The 17,396-nt window shown below is 41.6% G+C and overlaps 1 protein-coding gene across 13 annotated transcripts in view; it reads right to left on the bottom strand.

Annotated features, from left to right (window-relative positions):
• The window catches only part of TLE1 (TLE family member 1, transcriptional corepressor), a 106,405-nt gene that overhangs the window by 54,157 nt on the left and 34,852 nt on the right, over window positions 1-17,396 (bottom strand). For 9 of the 13 annotated variants that reach the window (XM_055272146.2, XM_055272150.2, XM_055272149.2 and 6 more), the window contains exons 5-6: window positions 16,310-16,372; window positions 14,556-14,630 (exon numbers count right to left, since the gene is read on the bottom strand). In XM_055272146.2, coding sequence (XP_055128121.1) covers window positions 14,556-14,630; window positions 16,310-16,372 — 138 coding nt within the window. Of the gene's footprint in view, window positions 1-14,525; window positions 14,631-16,309; window positions 16,373-17,396 lie in introns of all 13 variants that reach the window. The other 4 variants (XM_055272153.2, XM_055272144.2, XM_063636955.1 and 1 more) reach the window with 1 other exon arrangement.

Genomic DNA, 17,396 nt, shown 5'->3' with positions numbered 1-17,396 from the left:
TTTTTTTTTTTAAGCAAAATCCTATCAAATTGAAAGGAGTACTAAGTAACAATCACAACTGCTGAAGATGTCGTGATTCTAGGAAATGTGGCCATTCCACCTCATATTCGACTTCTTGTTTCTGCAGGGCAGTGCTCCTAGATAATATCTAAGTGTCCACCGTCTGGCACAAGCTTGGAACACATCTGAGGCAGAGACGGTAGGTATCATGATACCTACCCATTTCACAGATGATACTGGCTCAAAGCCAAGAGGCTTGCTACGGGGCTCAGAGCCAGAATGAGGGCTACAAACCTTTTGTTTCCTAGGACAACACTTCTCCTGTAACCCCAGCAGCTCAATCATGTTCTCCAGAATGAGAAAGGAAAAGGGCAAAGTCGTTCTCTACTGAAGACTTCGCATTTCCCCTGCTGCTCAGCTAACCAGATGCTCTTGAGAACGCCTGATACTACATACACAGAGACAAATCCACCCTCACCAACAGGCCTAATGGTAGTTGACGGGGGAGTTTACGCTTAGACTGCATGAGTACCATCTCCTGTCCCCCCTTCTCAATGTCTGTCCTACATTTGCAAAAGGACGTTATCCCTTGCTCCCAGCTCTCTTCCAAAGAAGCATGTCAAGAAGAATCAAGGCTAACAGTGTTGGCTCTGGTTTTTCTCAGAAGTAGATGCTTAACATTATAAACACAACGTGTCATTTCTAAGATAAAATATTTATTTAAGTGAGTAGAGGGGCCAAATCTAGAAGAGTAAAACAGCTATCTCCAAAAGGACAGCGCTCCTCTGTCCCATCTGTCCTTGGAAGCCCATTTTCTCTCAACAAGGCTTATCTGAGACAACCTGGTACTTATCACCTTCAACAAAAGGAAAAAGTATGGATGCTACTTGAATATATTTTAGGAAAAAGTGATACTGATACTACTATATAGCCAAAACCCAATAGCTCTGCCAATCAGGAGAATTTATGCACACTTTTTTTTTTTTTTTTTTTTGAGACAGAGTCTTCACTGTCGCCCAGGCTGGAGGACAGTGGCGCAATCTCAGCTTACTACAATCTCCTCCTTCTGGGTTCAAGCGCTTCGCCTGCCTCAGCCACCCAAATACCTCGGATTCCAGGTGCGCACCACCACGCCCAGCTAATTTTTGTACTTTTAGTAGAGATGAGGTTTTACCATATTGGCCAGGCTGGTCTGGAACTCCTGACCTCAAGTGATCCTCCCACTTCGGCCTCCAAAGTGCTGAGATTACAAGTGTGTGCCACCACACCAGCCGATACATGCATTTTTTTGAGGCAAAATCTCACTCTGTCACCCAGGCTGGAGTGCAGCAGTGCAATCATGGCTCACTGCAGCTCAAATGCCTGGGCTCAAGCAATCCTCCCACCTCAGCCTCCTAAGTACACTCTTAGCTGGGACTACAGGTATGCACCACTACACTTGGCTAATTTTTTTTATAGAGATGGGGTCTCACCATGTTGCCCAGGCTGGTCTAGAACTCCTGTTTTCAAGCAATCCTCCTGTCACAGCCTCCCAAAGTGCTGGGATTACAGGTGCGGGCCACTGTGCCTGGCCATGACTTGGTTAATTTTTTTACAGAGATGGGGGTCTCACCACGTTGCCCAGGCTGGTCTAGAACTCCTGGCTTCAAGCAATCCTCCTGCCTCGGCCTTCCAAAGTGCTAGATTACAAGCGTAAGCTACCACAGCTGGCTTGCATCTGTCCTCTCTAACCAAAACCTGCCCCTATCATTTGGAAAACTGCAAGATGTTTTTTTCAACATGACAGGAACGATGAGAAAATTTATTCTTCTATCTAGGCATTAGTTTATAGTAATTAGGAAATTTGTTTAAAAGTCAAAATGCTTGTAGATTTATACAACATAGAACACACATGCAAAAGTTTGTAAAGTGATTAGTAAAAGGTTTTTTTTATTTTTATTTTTTTTTTTTGAGACAGTCTCGCTCTGTCGCCCAGGCTGGAATGTAGTGGTGCAATCTCGGCTCACTGCAACCTCTACCTCCCGGGTTCAAGTTATTCTTGTGTCTCAGCCTCCACAGTAGCTGGGATTACAGGTGAGCACCACCACATCCAGCTAATTTTTGTATTTTTAGTAGAGATGGGGTTTTGCCATGTTGGCCAGGCTAGTCTCGAACTCCTGGCTTTGAGTGATCAGCCCACCTTGGCCTCCCAAAGTGCTGGGATTACAGGCATGAACCACCGCGCCCAGCCGAGAAAAAGCATTTTTGATAAGCAATGACAGTTTCTAGCAATATAGATGGTTTCTCAGGCCATGATTCTAGACCACTGGTTCTCAAGCACAACCAATTTTGACACCCCTCCCCTCCCTGCTTCAGGGACATATGACCATGTGTGGAGGTCACTGCGGGTGAGGGAAAAGAATGCTACTGGTGCATCTAGTGGGTGAAGGCCAAGGATGCTGTGAACATCCTACAATGCACAGGACAGCCCTCACCACAGAGAATTATCCTGCCCAAAATGTCAATGGTGCTAAGGTTCACTAACTTGAATTTAGACCTAAGCTGAGATTCTGTGCCATTAATTAGAATTCATGTTCTTGTATGCTAAGTGACTTGCCAAATTCTTGTTTAAAAAATAAAAATACTACTCAACATTCAATCACATTTACTGTCCCTTCATCGCCATCTGAGTACCCTGTCACAACACAAAAAAATGAACATCTGCTTTCTTAAGCTGATTCCACTAACGATTTCAAAAATTAAAAAAAAAAAAAAATCCTTGTATTTTACAAAGCAATTTGAGAAAGGACTACACTGGGAAATTTTACATACTGGTGTTCTAGGGCCCTAAAGGGAATGACAAACGTTCAGATTTGGGGATAAAGAGATCAATGCACTTGCTCTAACCAAAATCATTTGAATAGGCTGCGAGTGAGACAAATAAATGCCAAACCCTGAGTTAATGATACTGAAAACCCACAAGGAATAAAGCGATCTCATCCATGTCAAACAACAGCCACGCATTGAGAATTTTAATTCACATTTTACTTAGTGCAGCTTGGGTCAATTATATTACTATAATGAAACTGACTTTGCTGTTTACATTCAGAGTGTTACTGTAATGGCATAGTTTCTACACACAGTCACAGCACATGGCTTATCACCATGTTGTTGTAGCCTCTAACAACTGGGAAGGACACCCAGTATGAAAACACAGGCCAATGACAATGCCCACCTTCTCCTGACCGGAAGCTAAGCTCCTTACCACCAACCATGGAATCAACTCTAATTTCTGAAACTTCACCCACTTTGTAACCCCAAGAAAAACTGTATCATAAAAGTCACAGACTTAACCCAACCTAAACTAAAATCATGCCCCTAAATGGCACCTCTGATGCTAAGAGTGACAGTAAGTGGCATTTATAGCACCCGGTATTTAAACACTTTTTTCTAAGGGGACAAAAACGTGAGAAGGAGTGTTTGTTGACAGTTCTCTCCAAATCTCTCTTCCTTGATTTCTGCTATTTCCCTGTTCTTTAAAACACTCAATTCCTATCTTGGGAGCCAGCAAAATAAACAAATAAATAAATAAATAAAAATAAAGAAGAAGAAAACTGGTATGCTACGTAAACACGTGGAAAAGAGCTGTCTGGCGGCAGAAAACATCAAGGACACTACTGCAGGAGTTATCGCAAAACCTCCCATTATGTGAATGGCCTCTCACGTAAAGAGGGGCAAGGGTGATAAACAGGGAGAAACTGCTTATGGGGCCAAGAATTCTCCAGCCACTTGAAGACAATAATAAAAACTAAAATAACAATCCACTAAAGGCCCCATCTCAATGCAGGAGCACAGAGAAAATGATGCATGGGCAACCTAAGGAACGGGAGAAAATATTTGCAAACCATAACTCAAGTAAGAGTTTAACATCCAAAAAACTCAATAGTACAAAAATAAAAAAATAAGTATCCTAATTTAAAAATGGGCAAAGGACCTCCTGAACAGACATTTCTCAAAGAAGACATACAAATGGCCAACAGATATACAAAAAATGCTCAATATCATTAACCATGAGGGAAACGCAAATCAGAGCCACAATGAAATATCACCTCAGGCTGGGCGCAGTGGCTCACGCCTGTAATCCCAGCATTTTGGGAGACTGAGGTGGACGGATCACCTGAGTTTGGGAGTTTGAGACCAGCCCAACCAACATGGAGAAACCCAGTGTCTACCAAAAATACAAAATTAGCCGGGTGTGGTGGCGCATGCCTGCAATCCCAGCTACTCAGGAGGTTGAGGCAGAACTACTTGAACCAGGGAGGCAGAGGTTGCAGTGAGCAGAGATCGCACCACTGCACTCCAGCCTGGGCAACAAGAGCAAAATTCCATCTCCAAAAAAAAAAAGAAAGAAATATCACCTCAAACCTGCTGAGATGGCGGGTAACAAGAAGACAAGATACGTGTTAGTGATGGTGTGGAGAAAAGGAAACCTTTGTACACTGTTCTTAGGAATGTAAATTGGTACAGCCCTGATGCAAAACAGTACAGAGGTTTCTCAAAAAGTTAAAAATAGAACTACTTTCTCAAAAAAGGTTAAGTATCCCTTTTCTGAAGTGCTTGGGACCAGCAATGTTTGGATTCTGGATTTTTTTCAGATTTTTAAATATTTGCAATATTCTTACTGGCTGAGGATTAGGGCTGCTCAATCTGTACATGATCCAGCAATCCCACTTCTGGGTATACAGCTAAAGAAAATGAAATCGGGGTCTGGGGTCCAGGCGCAGTGGCTCATGCCTGTAATTCCAGCCTTTGGAAGGCCGAGGCAGGTGGATCACCTGAGGTCAGGAGTTCGAGACCAGCCTGGCCAATATGGTAAAACTCCGTCTCTACTTAAAAAAAAAAAAAATTAGCCAGGCATGGTGGTGGGTGCCTATAATCCCAGCTACTCAGGAGGCTGAGGCAGGAGAACTGCTTGAACCCAAGAGATGGAGGTTGCAGTGAGCCAACACGGTGCCACTGCACTCCAGCCTGGGTGACAGAGTGAGACTCTGTCTCAAAAAATGAAAGAAAGAAAGGAAAGAAAGAAAGAGAGAGAGAGAAAATGAAATCGGTATATCAAAGATACATCTGCAATCCATGACCACTGCAGTGCTATTCATGAAAGCCAAGATACCGAACAACCCAAATGTCTGTTGATGGAGGAACAGATAAAGAAAATGTGGTACATATAAACACAATGGAATACCATTTAGCCTTGAAAAAGAAGAAAATCCTACCACTTACAACAACATGGGCAAATCTGCAGGACAATAGGCTAAGCGAAATAAGCAGATTCAGAAAGACAAATAATGCATAATCTCCCTTCTATGTGGAATCTAAGAGTACAACTCACAGAAGTAATACGGTGGCTGCCTTGTGGGGTAGCGGAAAACGAGGAGCAGTTGGTCAAAGGGTACAAGGTTTCGGTTACCCGAGATAAAGAAGATCTGGATTTCCAAGGTACAACACGGTGACTATAGTTAATAATACTGTATTGTATACTTGACATTTGCTAAAATGGTACTTTGTGGTGGGGTTTTTTTTTTTATGGAGTTTCGCTCTTGTTGCCCAGGCTGGAGTGCAATGGTGCGATCTCGGCTCACGGCAACCTCCACCTCCTGGGTTCAAGTGATTCTCCTGCCTTAGTCTCCTGAGTAGCTGGGGTTACAGGCATGTGCCACCACGCCAGGCTAATTTTGTATTTTTAGTAGAGACGGGGTTTCTCCATGTTGGTCAGGCTAGTCTGGAACTCCCAACCTCAGGTGATCCGCCCGCCTCAGCCTCCCAAAGTGCTGGGATTACAGGCATGAGCCACCGCGCCCGGCCCTTTGTTTTGTTTTCTTAGAGACAGGGTCTCATTTGGATATAGTGGCGTGATTTTATCTCATTGCAGCCTTGAAGTACCAGACTCAAGCAATCCTCCCACCTCAACCTCGTGAGTAGCTGGGACTACAGGCACACACCACCACACTCAGCTAATTTTTTTGATTTTTAGCAGGAAAAAAGTCTTGCTATGTTGCCCAGGCTGGTGTCCAACGCCTGAGCTCAAGCAATCCTCCTGCCTTGGCCTCCCAAAGTGCTGGGATTACATGTGTGAGCCACCATGCCTGGCCTGTCTTTATTCATTCTCCATTTCAGCTAATCCACACAGGCCTGCTCCTCCTGCATGACCACTGCCTTGCTCATCCCATTTCCCTGGAAAGCCATTAAGGCTATGACAAGCCACGTGAAGGTGGATCCACTACAAAAACTATACAGGTTTTGGTTGAAAAGATGTTCAATATCATCAGCCATCAGGAAAATGCAAATCAAAAACAGGAGATGCTGCCTCACACCCATTAGGATGCGTAGAATAAAAAAGATGGACAGTCAATGCCAGAGATCACGTAGAGAAATTGGAATTCTCATACGCTATTGTGGGAATGTAAAACGATGCAGCTGCTGTGGAAAACAGTCTGGCTGTTGCTCAAAAAGTTACCATAGACCCACTGATTCTACTCCCAGAGACAAATCCAAGAGAAAACATGCCCACACAAAAACCTGTACACAAATGTTCATAGCAGCATTATTCATAATAGCCAATCAGTGGAAATAACCTAAATATCCATCAACTTATGAATGAATAAGCAACTATAGTATATTGATGAAATGTTAATTGTCAATAAAAAGGACTAAAATACTGGTGCATACAACAACATGGATAAACCTTGAAAACATGCTAAGTAAAAGAAGCAAGGCATACAAGGCTACATATTATGTGATTCCATTCATATGAAATGTCCAGAATAGGCAAATTCATAGAGATGGATAAGCACATTGGTAGCAGCCAGACGTTAGGGGAGGAGGCATGAAGAATAAATGGTAATGAATATTGAGTTTCTTTATAGGGCGACAAAAATGTTCTAGAAAAATTTTATAGTCGTGATGGTTGTACAGCAATGTGAATATGCTAAAAACCACAGAAGTGTATGCTTTAAAAAAGGTGAATTTGGCCAGGTGCAGTGACTCATGCCTGTAATCCCAGAACTTTGGGAGGCAGAGACAGGTGAATCACCTGAGGTCAGGAGTTTGAGAACAGCCTGGCCAATATGGTAAAACCCCATCTCTATTAAAAATGCAAAAATCAGCCAGGCGTGGTGGTGTGTGCCTGTAATCCCAACTACTCGGGAGGCTGAGGCAGGAGAATCGTTTGAACGCAGGAAGCGGAGGTTGCAGTGAGCTGAGATCGCACCATTGCACACTGCACTCCAGCCTGGGTGATAGAGTGAGACACTGTCTAAAAAAAAAAAAAAAAAAAAAAAAAAAAAAAAAAAAAATGGTGAATTTGAAGGTATATGTATCATATCTCAATTTAAAAAAAAAACACACAGTAGGCTGGGTGTGGTGCCTCACATCAGTAATCCCAGCACTTTGGGAGGCTGAGGCAGGTGGATCACCTGAGGTCAGGAGTTCGAGACCAGCCTGACCAACATGAAGAAACCCTGTCTCTACTAAAAATACAAAATTAGCCAGGCATGGTGGCGCATGCCTGTAATCCCAGCTACAGCTACTTGGGACGGGAGGCTGAGGCAGAAGAATCGCTTAACCCGGGAGGCAGAGGTTGCGGTGAGCGCCAACATGGCGCCATTGCACTCCAGCCTGGGCAACAAGAGACAAACTCCATCTCCAAAAAAAAAAAAAAAAAAAAAAAATTAATTTAATTGTAATTTTAAAATAACTAGAAGAGTGTCATTAGATTGTAACACGAAAGATAAATGCTTGCCGGGCGTGGTGGCTCACACCTATAATCCCAGCACTTTGAGAGGCCAAGATGGGTGGATTACCTGAGGTCAGGAGTTCCAGACCAGCCTGGCCAACATGGAGAAACCCCGTCTCTACTAAAAATACAAAATTAGCCAGGCATGGTGGCACATGCCTGTAACCCAAGCTACTTGGGAGGCTGAGGCAGGAGAATCGCTTGAACCCAGGAGGTGGAGGTTGCTGTGGGCTGAGATCACGCCACTGCACTCCAGCCTGGGCAACAAGAGCGAAACTCTGTCTCCAAAATAAATAAATAAATAAATGCTTGAGGGGATAGATACCCCATTCTTTATGATGTGCTTATTAAACACTGCACACCCGCATCAAAACATCTCCTGTACCTCATAAATATATACACCTAGTATGTACACACAAAAATAAAAAATTTAAAAACACACAGGTGTAACTCCTATAATGGGGTACTCTATTTTTTATTCTGAAGCTTTTTTCTCCTCCTGGAAAAAAGAAGAATATATAATGCTTTATTCCAGGGAATCAAGTAAAAATCACAGGAAACTATGTGGGTGGGTTGATAGGTGCAGCAATCACGGCACACATTTACCTATGAAACAAACCTGCACATCCTGTACATGTATCCTGGAACTTAAATTAAAATTTTTTAAAAAAAGGAAAGAAATATGTGGGGAAATTAAAAAGTAAATGCTTCAACTCTTTTCTAATAACTACAAAGCATGATCACGATAATCCAGATACTGAGGAAAAGTTCTGCATTTGTCAGGCGCCTAGTTGTGCTCTCAGTAAAAACAAACAAACAAACTTAACCAAAGGAGAAATGGGCTGTGAAGACTTCTTTGCAATATTGCTCTTTCCCTTTGGAAATTTAATAAAAGGGCTAGACTGTTGGAATTTAAGTAGAGAGTACGTCACTAAATACAGGTTAGTAGAGCTAGAAGATCCATGTTTGTTGTAGCTATTTAGTCTTCTCTCGGTAGCAGGATACACATTATTCTCCTAGAGAGAATTTGTTTTATAAAGAAACTTACAGTTGGGTTATTAGTGGTTTTCCGGGGATTAATCACATACTCGTAAGAATAAGAGGCTAACCTCATCCTCTTAAACTTCACACACTACAATCCTATAGATAGCTGACAGCTATAGCCAAAGGAGAAAAATAATCCAACATTTTACTAATCCTTAAACCAATCATCTCATGCAACAGTGGAGAGCCCTTTAGGTCTACAACTCAATCTCTTAGGGATAGACAGGCTCCTTCTACAAATGTTTTAGGAGTTTGAATTCACAGCCATCCCTTGCACAAAAACATCTAGTCAGACATCACAAAATACCCTAGACTTATTTTTAATTTTATACTAAGTTGTTTTAAAATACACAGAATCAGATATTTGCCTATGAAGAAGGAATATAGAAATCTGACCAATAAACAGATTCCCATATAAGCCCCATATGCCTTGACCAAGGTTATGTTCATGAAAAATAAGTCAGACTACATCCAAATAAGTGAGAAAGAAAAATGAGGTTGCCTAAACCCAAATTTCGTTTTTTTTTTTTTCTCTTGTGCATAGGTTATATGTAAACAAACCCAAATTTCTTGATCTCCTAAAGTTCACAGGCATTACTATGGGAAACTGCTCAAATTTTCTTGCACCCAACTGTCAGCTTTGAGGCCACAAATAGAAACCTGGCATTTTGTGGAAGGGAAGGACAATCCCCACTGGTCATCTGACCATCTCTTCTAACTCTCTTCCCTCCCAATTTTATCAGAATGATTCCTATAATCTCTTGTGCCAACAATGGCACTATCTGCCTTATTCTTTATGTTAGGTAAGGAAGCCAATGATGTCTTCACATTTTTGCTCTCAATTCTGTCTCCATCTGTTCCCCAAACTTAACTTTTCTCTTGTGGTTTTGAACTTCTAAGTTTGTACATCAAAAGCTAAATGGCCGTCCTTTTCCACTACTGTTTCCTTATTAAAAGTCATTCATGCACAAGAACTTAATGGCAGGAGCAGAGCATCTGGCTGGGTCTAATCTCAAACACCCACATCCCTGTAACCACTAAGGACAAAGGAGGAAGTGCACTGCTGCTTGGTGCAATCACCACCGACCAGGGCTTGACCAACTGGACCCACAGATCTGCTACAAGCACTTAGGGAAACCAGGCAGACAAAAGTGCAGTTCAAGGAGTCAGGAGCACATGTTCAGGGGAGGCTGCCAGCCAGGGTCTTATCACCACAAAAGCCGGGAAGGTAGATGGTATTACCATCTACAGATGGGGGACATTGATAGAGGTTAACTGACTATATGAGGTCATAAAGCTAATAGATGGCAGCTAAGCATCCTCCCCAAGTCCATCTGATCCCAAGGCCCATGCTTTGTCCAAGGCAACACAATGTAAATATTCTTATGTGGATTACCAAAAACACCATGAAATGGAGCAACAGGTGGTTAGAAATAAAATATACAACTGTGCCATTGTTTACTATTAATATTTTTAAAAATGCAATTAGCTGATTCTTTTTTAACTTTTCAGTTAAAAAAACAACCATCTTTATGGGCAGGCATGGTGGCTTGCATCTGTGATCTCAACACTTTGGGAGGCTGAGGTGGGTGGATCACCTAAGTTTGGGAGTTCAAGACCAGCCTGGCCAACATGGTGAAACCCCGTCTCTACTAAAAATACAAAAATTAGCCAGGTATGGCGACACATGCCTGTAATCCCAGCTACTCAGGAGGCTGAGGCAGGAGAATCATTTGAACCTGGGAGGCAGAAGTTGCAGTGAACCGAGATCACACCACTGCATTCCAGCCTGGGTTACAGAGTGACACTCTGTCTCCAAAAAAAAAAACACCCAACCATCTTTAGCTCTTCTTTCACATGCCAAAAGAAAGAAAGAAAGAAAAAAAGCAAACATCTTTCTTTAGCAGAAGGGGAAAAACTGTAAGAATAATGGAATTCACTGGGGTTCTGGAAACCACCCCCTTATTGCGGAATGTGGGTTACCAGGTAACGAAAATCAAGCTGTGCATTTCACTGTATTACAATTATACATTAACTGAAAAAAAAACAAATATGTGTGTACAGATATGTATCTCTCTATATTATCCCTTGATTATCTGTGATGTAAAGAGAACACTAATTATTTGAAATCCCAATCTCAACTGAAATCAATTATTCAATATCTATCAGAGCAGGTAGAAGAGACTTTTAGTTCCAAACTCCCTAAATAATAAAGTGGAGAAGTGGTCTTGAAGAGTCTTTCAATCAATTCTCCCCGCATTCAGGCAGCCATTAGCCATTCCACAAACAAGATGTTACAACATTTAATAACCAGTTTTGTTTTGATCATTCTTAATAGAAATTTTAAAAAACAAACAAAAATGTTGCTTATGGTGTAACTACGATCCTGATCTAAAAACTCAAGGTCTCAAATGAGTAAGTTCCCTTCCCACAATGCGACTTGTTTTCTAAGGCCTAAGTGAGCTGTGTGTCAAACCAAATAAACCTTGTACACATTTTGTACACCTTTGCACTATAAATTATCCTTTTCGTTGTGACAAGACTACAACACATTTAATAGCAAAAGAATTGGTAAGAAGCAAAATTCAAAAAGTAGGGCTGTAGTTATTATTCTGCCAGTCATCAAATTTGCTGTCAAAGCTGTTTAAAAAAAGGTCTACAAAAATATTTCAATAGTCTCTCCAGTATTAAATATCTAAGAAGCTTATTTTTCTTAAATACCGATACTCTATGTAAGTTGAAGGCAGGTGCTATGGTGAGAAAGAATTCACTATTTTCTGCCAGACAGAACTACAATTTCTATGCTGGTGAGAAATGGGGACTGTTAATTCACTCAACAAGCACAGAAAACATACAACCTCTCTGCCTCCTCAAAGAGCACCCACAGGCCCAAGACACACCTTGAACTAACCTAGAAGCTGGATGTCCTTGAGAAGATTTACTTCTTCCAGGTTTGATAAAGAGAAATATCTTTAGCCCTGTCAAGCAAGCAGTAAAGCTCCTTGATTGTACCTTAAAGGGAATGAGAATGTTTCGGCTCATTTGCATTTTAAAGGGTACTCTTTCATGATCTTTCACATTTGTAATAGATGTCTAAACCGTTAAATTACTATTTCTTTTCTTGGCCTGAAAGTGGATGCAGACTAAGAGCGTGGCCTCTCCCATTGTTCTTTACCCTAAGTCGGCCCCTGAACAATACTGACAGCTGCTATCAAACCAGGCTGCATTTACTCTGTGCGCAGCTGCTGCTTGTAGGAACAGACAGTCTCCCGGTACCTCCTCCCCTCTGGGGAGACAGGTTGACACACTGCATGTTCAATGAAGGGGTGCAAAGGTCCACTGAATTGTCAACCCAATTTTATGCTACTTCAATTTTCCAGGACGCACACAATTCCTTTCAGGCAAAAATCAAGCATATGCCACAGCATGAAACTTAAGGTGTGGGATAATTATTGATCACTACAAACTTGAAAAGAGCCTTCGGACATAAATTCATATACTAATCCAAAAATTACAATGACAAAAACCGCACATGCCGTATGCCGAAGACACGCAATGGGCAAGTCTCGCTTGCATTGCGCCTGATTCACCACTTTGGTTTACTGTTGCCAAGGTATCCAGAGCTAACCTGCCTTTATAATAACCTCCAAAACATTTTTCCTGGACTAAAGCCATTTGTAAAATTAGAAATTCATTTGCCCTTCTAAAAAGATCTGCTATTTTTATTCTCCGATTCAGCTCAAAATGGGTATTACCTATGAACATCTGGTTAATGCGATTTCCTCCTTCCTAAGTGTAGGTGCAAAGGAGATTCACAAGAGCTGGGCGGTGCCTTTGAGAATTTAAACGTCAGAGTTTTACCATCAAGAAATTATATGTCGAAATGTAGTCTATCAGAAAACAAACATGTTCCACAAAGTTTAACTGGGTACTTGAGAACTGCTTTGCATATGTTTTCCTTTAATCAAAACAGGCTTTTCCATCCTCATTCATTTGGGTGAAAAAATTCTGTGCTTGAGCTACAAGTACAATTCACTATTAGTCTTTGCTAATCAAACACAGTACATGCGAAAGTACCAGTGAATATTTGATTTGATCTCTGAAATAAAGCAATTCATTACACAAGAAAAGGGTACAGAAGGCAGTAGACAAATGCAGATGTAATTGTGTTTTTTGTTGAATGTGATTAGAGAGCCCAATAAGTAACAGTCAAAAATGTGATACTGAAGGAGGGGGAAGGCAGTGCCTGGATCTGGGGGGAAAAGGAGGGAGAATTGTTTATGCAGAGCTAAGCTGTCAAGTGTAATAAAGCAGCTTGAATAAAATTTAAGCTGAAAATCCACTGAAGCTCCCCATTTCAGGGAGGAAAAAGCTATTAAAAGGAAATGAAGGTCACCCTCCTAGTTTATTTCACCTAATTGACTGCCAATAGCTTACCACAGACAACCCAACTGCAGATCTGCAATTGAGAAACTGATGAAAGGAGAGTTTTCAAGCTGAGGCTCATTCTTTAATCCTCCTTGGCTCTTATGTTTTTTCTCCATCTCCAGTTGGGATGTAATTTTAAGCCCTGATGGATTAACTGGTTCCATTGTCTGTGGCCGTCATTGGACTATGGCACTCTTAATCCGTACAGCAGCATGTCTAATTATCATTACAAAGTGTCTGAGGGAACTATAAAGACCAGCAGGGCATCATCTCACAAGCAATTAACATAAATTGATAAATGAGTGATTTGAATCTGCTCAAGGCACTCACATATGAATAAAATCAGAAAGGACAGCCCCTTGTTTCAGCTCCTTCTTTGGCTTAGTCTGGAAGGGGACGAACACATGAGAACCATCCCGGTCCTGCAGTGGGGGGGCAGGGGATGAACTCATGCAGGGGATGGAATGCACGGTTCACCAGATTCATTAATGCAGAGCAAATGACTTGTGATTGACAACCAGTGGCCAGCACGGAGCACTAACTGAACTCAACAGAGGAGAGCAGAACCCCGGTGAAAGGCCAGGGAGCACTAGGGCAGACAATTAACACTTCTTCCACGGCAAGAGAGCGCTCTTTTCATTGGTGTGTGACTTAAAAATTCATGAAAGAGGCACAAGAAAGAACAAGAGCCAACAGTTATATAGGTTCGAATACCCCAGAAAGCAAAAGGCAAAAAGCAAGGATAACGAAATGAAATGATAATTCAGAGACCCATTTTGACCTCATTGTGATCTAACATTGTAAGACAGAAGTGAGGAAAGTATTTAAAATTCTATCCTAAAGCTTTTACTAGACTAATGAAGCAAGGGTGGTTTAGGTGTCACAGGATGAACCACATTTATTTTCCCACTTAAAAGTAGATTTAGGGTCGGGCAAGGGGGTGCCTGCCTTTGGATCCAGCTACTCAGGAAGCTAAGGCAGGAGGATCACTTGAGTTCCAGGCCAGACTAGGCAAAATACCAAGACCCTGGCCTGTTTAAAAAGAATTTTTTTAATTAATAGATTTATTTTTTGTCCCCTCCTAAAATGCTTCTCCTATCATCTTCCTTATGCTAAGCACTCTTCCTCCATATACCTTAGCACACCCCAAGTCTCTTCCTCCCACCCTTAACAAATAGGTCAACGTTAAGCTACACAAATACACACACACACACACACACACACACACACACACGTAAAGCCATCAAATTAATAAGAAATGAAAGCTGGTTATACACACTGTAGGAGGTAGACCTGGTAGGCCACGTACCCCGATGATGGCATTCAACTCTGCCATGGTCACCTGTTTGGCACGTTCGACAGCCTGGGCCACCTGTTGTTGATGCTTTGAAAACAAGGAGAAGAAAGGTCATTAGCAACAGCCAAGAACTTCACTGTATATTCTAATAATAAAAAGTCAAATGCTGTGTGCAATGCAGGCTGAAGTAGAAGGGTTTAAATGCAGAATTTCTCAACCACACTTTATTTTCACAGAACATAGATAGGGAAAGAAAAACTGAGAATGGCGCTGCCCTTTATTTCTAAACAACACCAGTCACCACTTCTGGCTGTAAATTTCAGCTTGGAATGGTAGAAAACAAAAAAGGACATAAAGAATGGTAACATAGGACCTTAAAAAATAAATAGAACAGAATTTGGAAGATCGCCCTTGTTCACAGAAGGGGTTCACAAGTTTACAGTAATTTTAAAATATTCATTTTACAGCCAGGTGCAGTGGCTCATGCTTGTAATCCCAGCACTTTGGGAGGCCAAGACGGGGTGAGCCCAGGAGTTCAAGACCAGCGTGGGCAACATGGCGAAACCCTGTCTCTATTTTTAAAATAAATAAATAAAATACCCATTTTAATACCTAAAACTTTAACATTAAATCCGTTGATCACTTGTCTGATCAACCAATCTTGACCCACCAGTCATTTTCGGAAACTCCTGGAATTCCTCTCATTCTTTTACAGCCTTTTGATTGTTTACCCTCCACCAGGCAAAGGAAGGACTCCAGCCTCAGTTCAGAGATGGAAACTCACCCCACACCTCCCAACTCCCAACTCCACCCACAAATAAAAACAAAGCCATAAATTTACATTGGGAGGCATGAGAATGTAACATAGAGCCCTGGATCACTAAAGTCTAACAACTACTGATACATTCAAAAGGCAGACAACAAATCTACTGTCATATCAGACAGACAAAGGTTATGCTGGAAGAGGCTGTTACAACAATAATGAGATGGTGACCATCCAGCATGGAGCAACAGATGCCAACCAGGATACCCAGTATTCCAACTCCTAGGCCAATAAGCTTTCCACCCTGCATGAAGATGCATTCATCCCGTGCACACTTAGAACACATTACAGCATTTACTAGCTTATATCCAGAAGGAAGGTAAACTTTTCAAGGCAAAGCTAAAATACAATAGTCTTGAGTCAATTTCATAGATTACTCATATAGATTTCCCCTCTCAAAGAATGTTAAGATTAAACCTCTATGACTTTGTAACTAAATAAAATAGCTTACACATGCATATGACTCAGTAAGTTAATGTATTTTGGACTATTATAATCCATCCCTTCAAGGACAGCATTAAGACAACTGCCTTGATACATAAGTACAAAAGAACTATCTGCTTCCATAGTAAAGTCTACCTTGATGAAACCATTTTTAAAAGTCAGTATGAGAACAGCTTTCTATTTAAAAGATATAAAAGACACCTGAATTTTCAGTAGCTCTCAAGCTTATGCTACTTAAAGCGAAAGCTGTACATTGGATAGTCATTTTGCAGTTTTCCACAGGAAAAAAAAAATTAATTTGGGGGTTGAGCTATTGTCACCATTTCTACAGTGTGCCCTCAGATGTGCTCGATAGACTAGCAGGGGGTTTACACACTTCAGCTGTAACAGATGTTCTTCACACTTGTTCCTTGTGATAAAATTAACATCTTAAAACTAGCTAATTTGCAAACACAGAAGCAACATAATTGCACTTTAACAGCTGAACAGTTTTACTTACTTCCTGAGACAGAAATGGGATGACTTGTGCACAAATCGTATTCAATCTCTTGGCGATTTCAGTCTATAAAGACAAAGCCATACAAATGTTTAGAATACTTCACAGTCAGTTCAGAAAGGCAAAACTTCATACCTCTAACACTTTAGTCCTCTTCTCCCTTGCTCTGGAAATGTGTATAAAATGGTTTCCCCAGGTTATGTTACCAATACTTATCTTGAAATAAACAGTAGATATTAATCCCACTTGCAAAGTAAGCCACAACTGCACACTTTATTGGTCACATAATAAGAGATAATGAGTAGTTTGATTGAGTTGGAAAATCTAGGTGGTTTAAGGCTACATTATCATTTAATATGGTGACTATATATATATATTTTTTTTTTTTTTTTTTTGAGACAGAGTCTCGCTCTGTCGCCCAGGCTGGAGTGCAGTGGCAAGGTCTCGGCTCACCTCAAGCTCTCCCTCCCGGGTTCACACCCTTCTCCTGCCTCAGCCTCCCAAGTAGCTGGGACTACAGGCGCCCGCCACCACACCCAGCTAATTTTTTTGTATTTTTAGTAGAGACGGGGTTTCACCATGTTAGCCAGGATGGTCTCGATCTCCTGACCTCGTGATCCGCCCGCCTTGGCCTCCCAAAGTGCTGGGATTACAGGCGTGAGCCACTGCGCCCGGCCAAGTGTACTTTTTCAATGATGGCACACCATGACACATTTATGTCATTATTGCAAGTTCATTCAAGCGGGTGTCAGAAGCCGCTGCAGCTGCAGCACTGTCAAAGCAGTCCAGCTTTAAAGATGAGGTCTAAGGTGATATAGTAGAAGAAAGGCCTGCTGACCTCTTTCCCACTTGTCCCAGCTCTTGTACAACTGAAACAGGATTTTATTGTTCACAGGCTTCCCCAAGTCTCAAACTTTCAAACAAACCAAGAAAACATTCCAGTCTAGAGGGTGATGGTCAAGTCATGATATCCTGAGTATTCTGAAAGTTTCGCCACAGTTCAGTATCAAACTCAAAGACCTCACCGACAGGGCCCAGGGGTCAGCTGAACATAATAAAAGGTGTCCTTAGTCTATAGCACGAGCTGTTT

Source organism: Symphalangus syndactylus, chromosome 3, assembly GCF_028878055.3.
Source record: "Symphalangus syndactylus isolate Jambi chromosome 3, NHGRI_mSymSyn1-v2.1_pri, whole genome shotgun sequence".
NCBI lineage: Eukaryota > Metazoa > Chordata > Mammalia > Primates > Hylobatidae > Symphalangus > Symphalangus syndactylus.
This window is presented reverse-complemented; position numbering and strand designations above follow the sequence as displayed.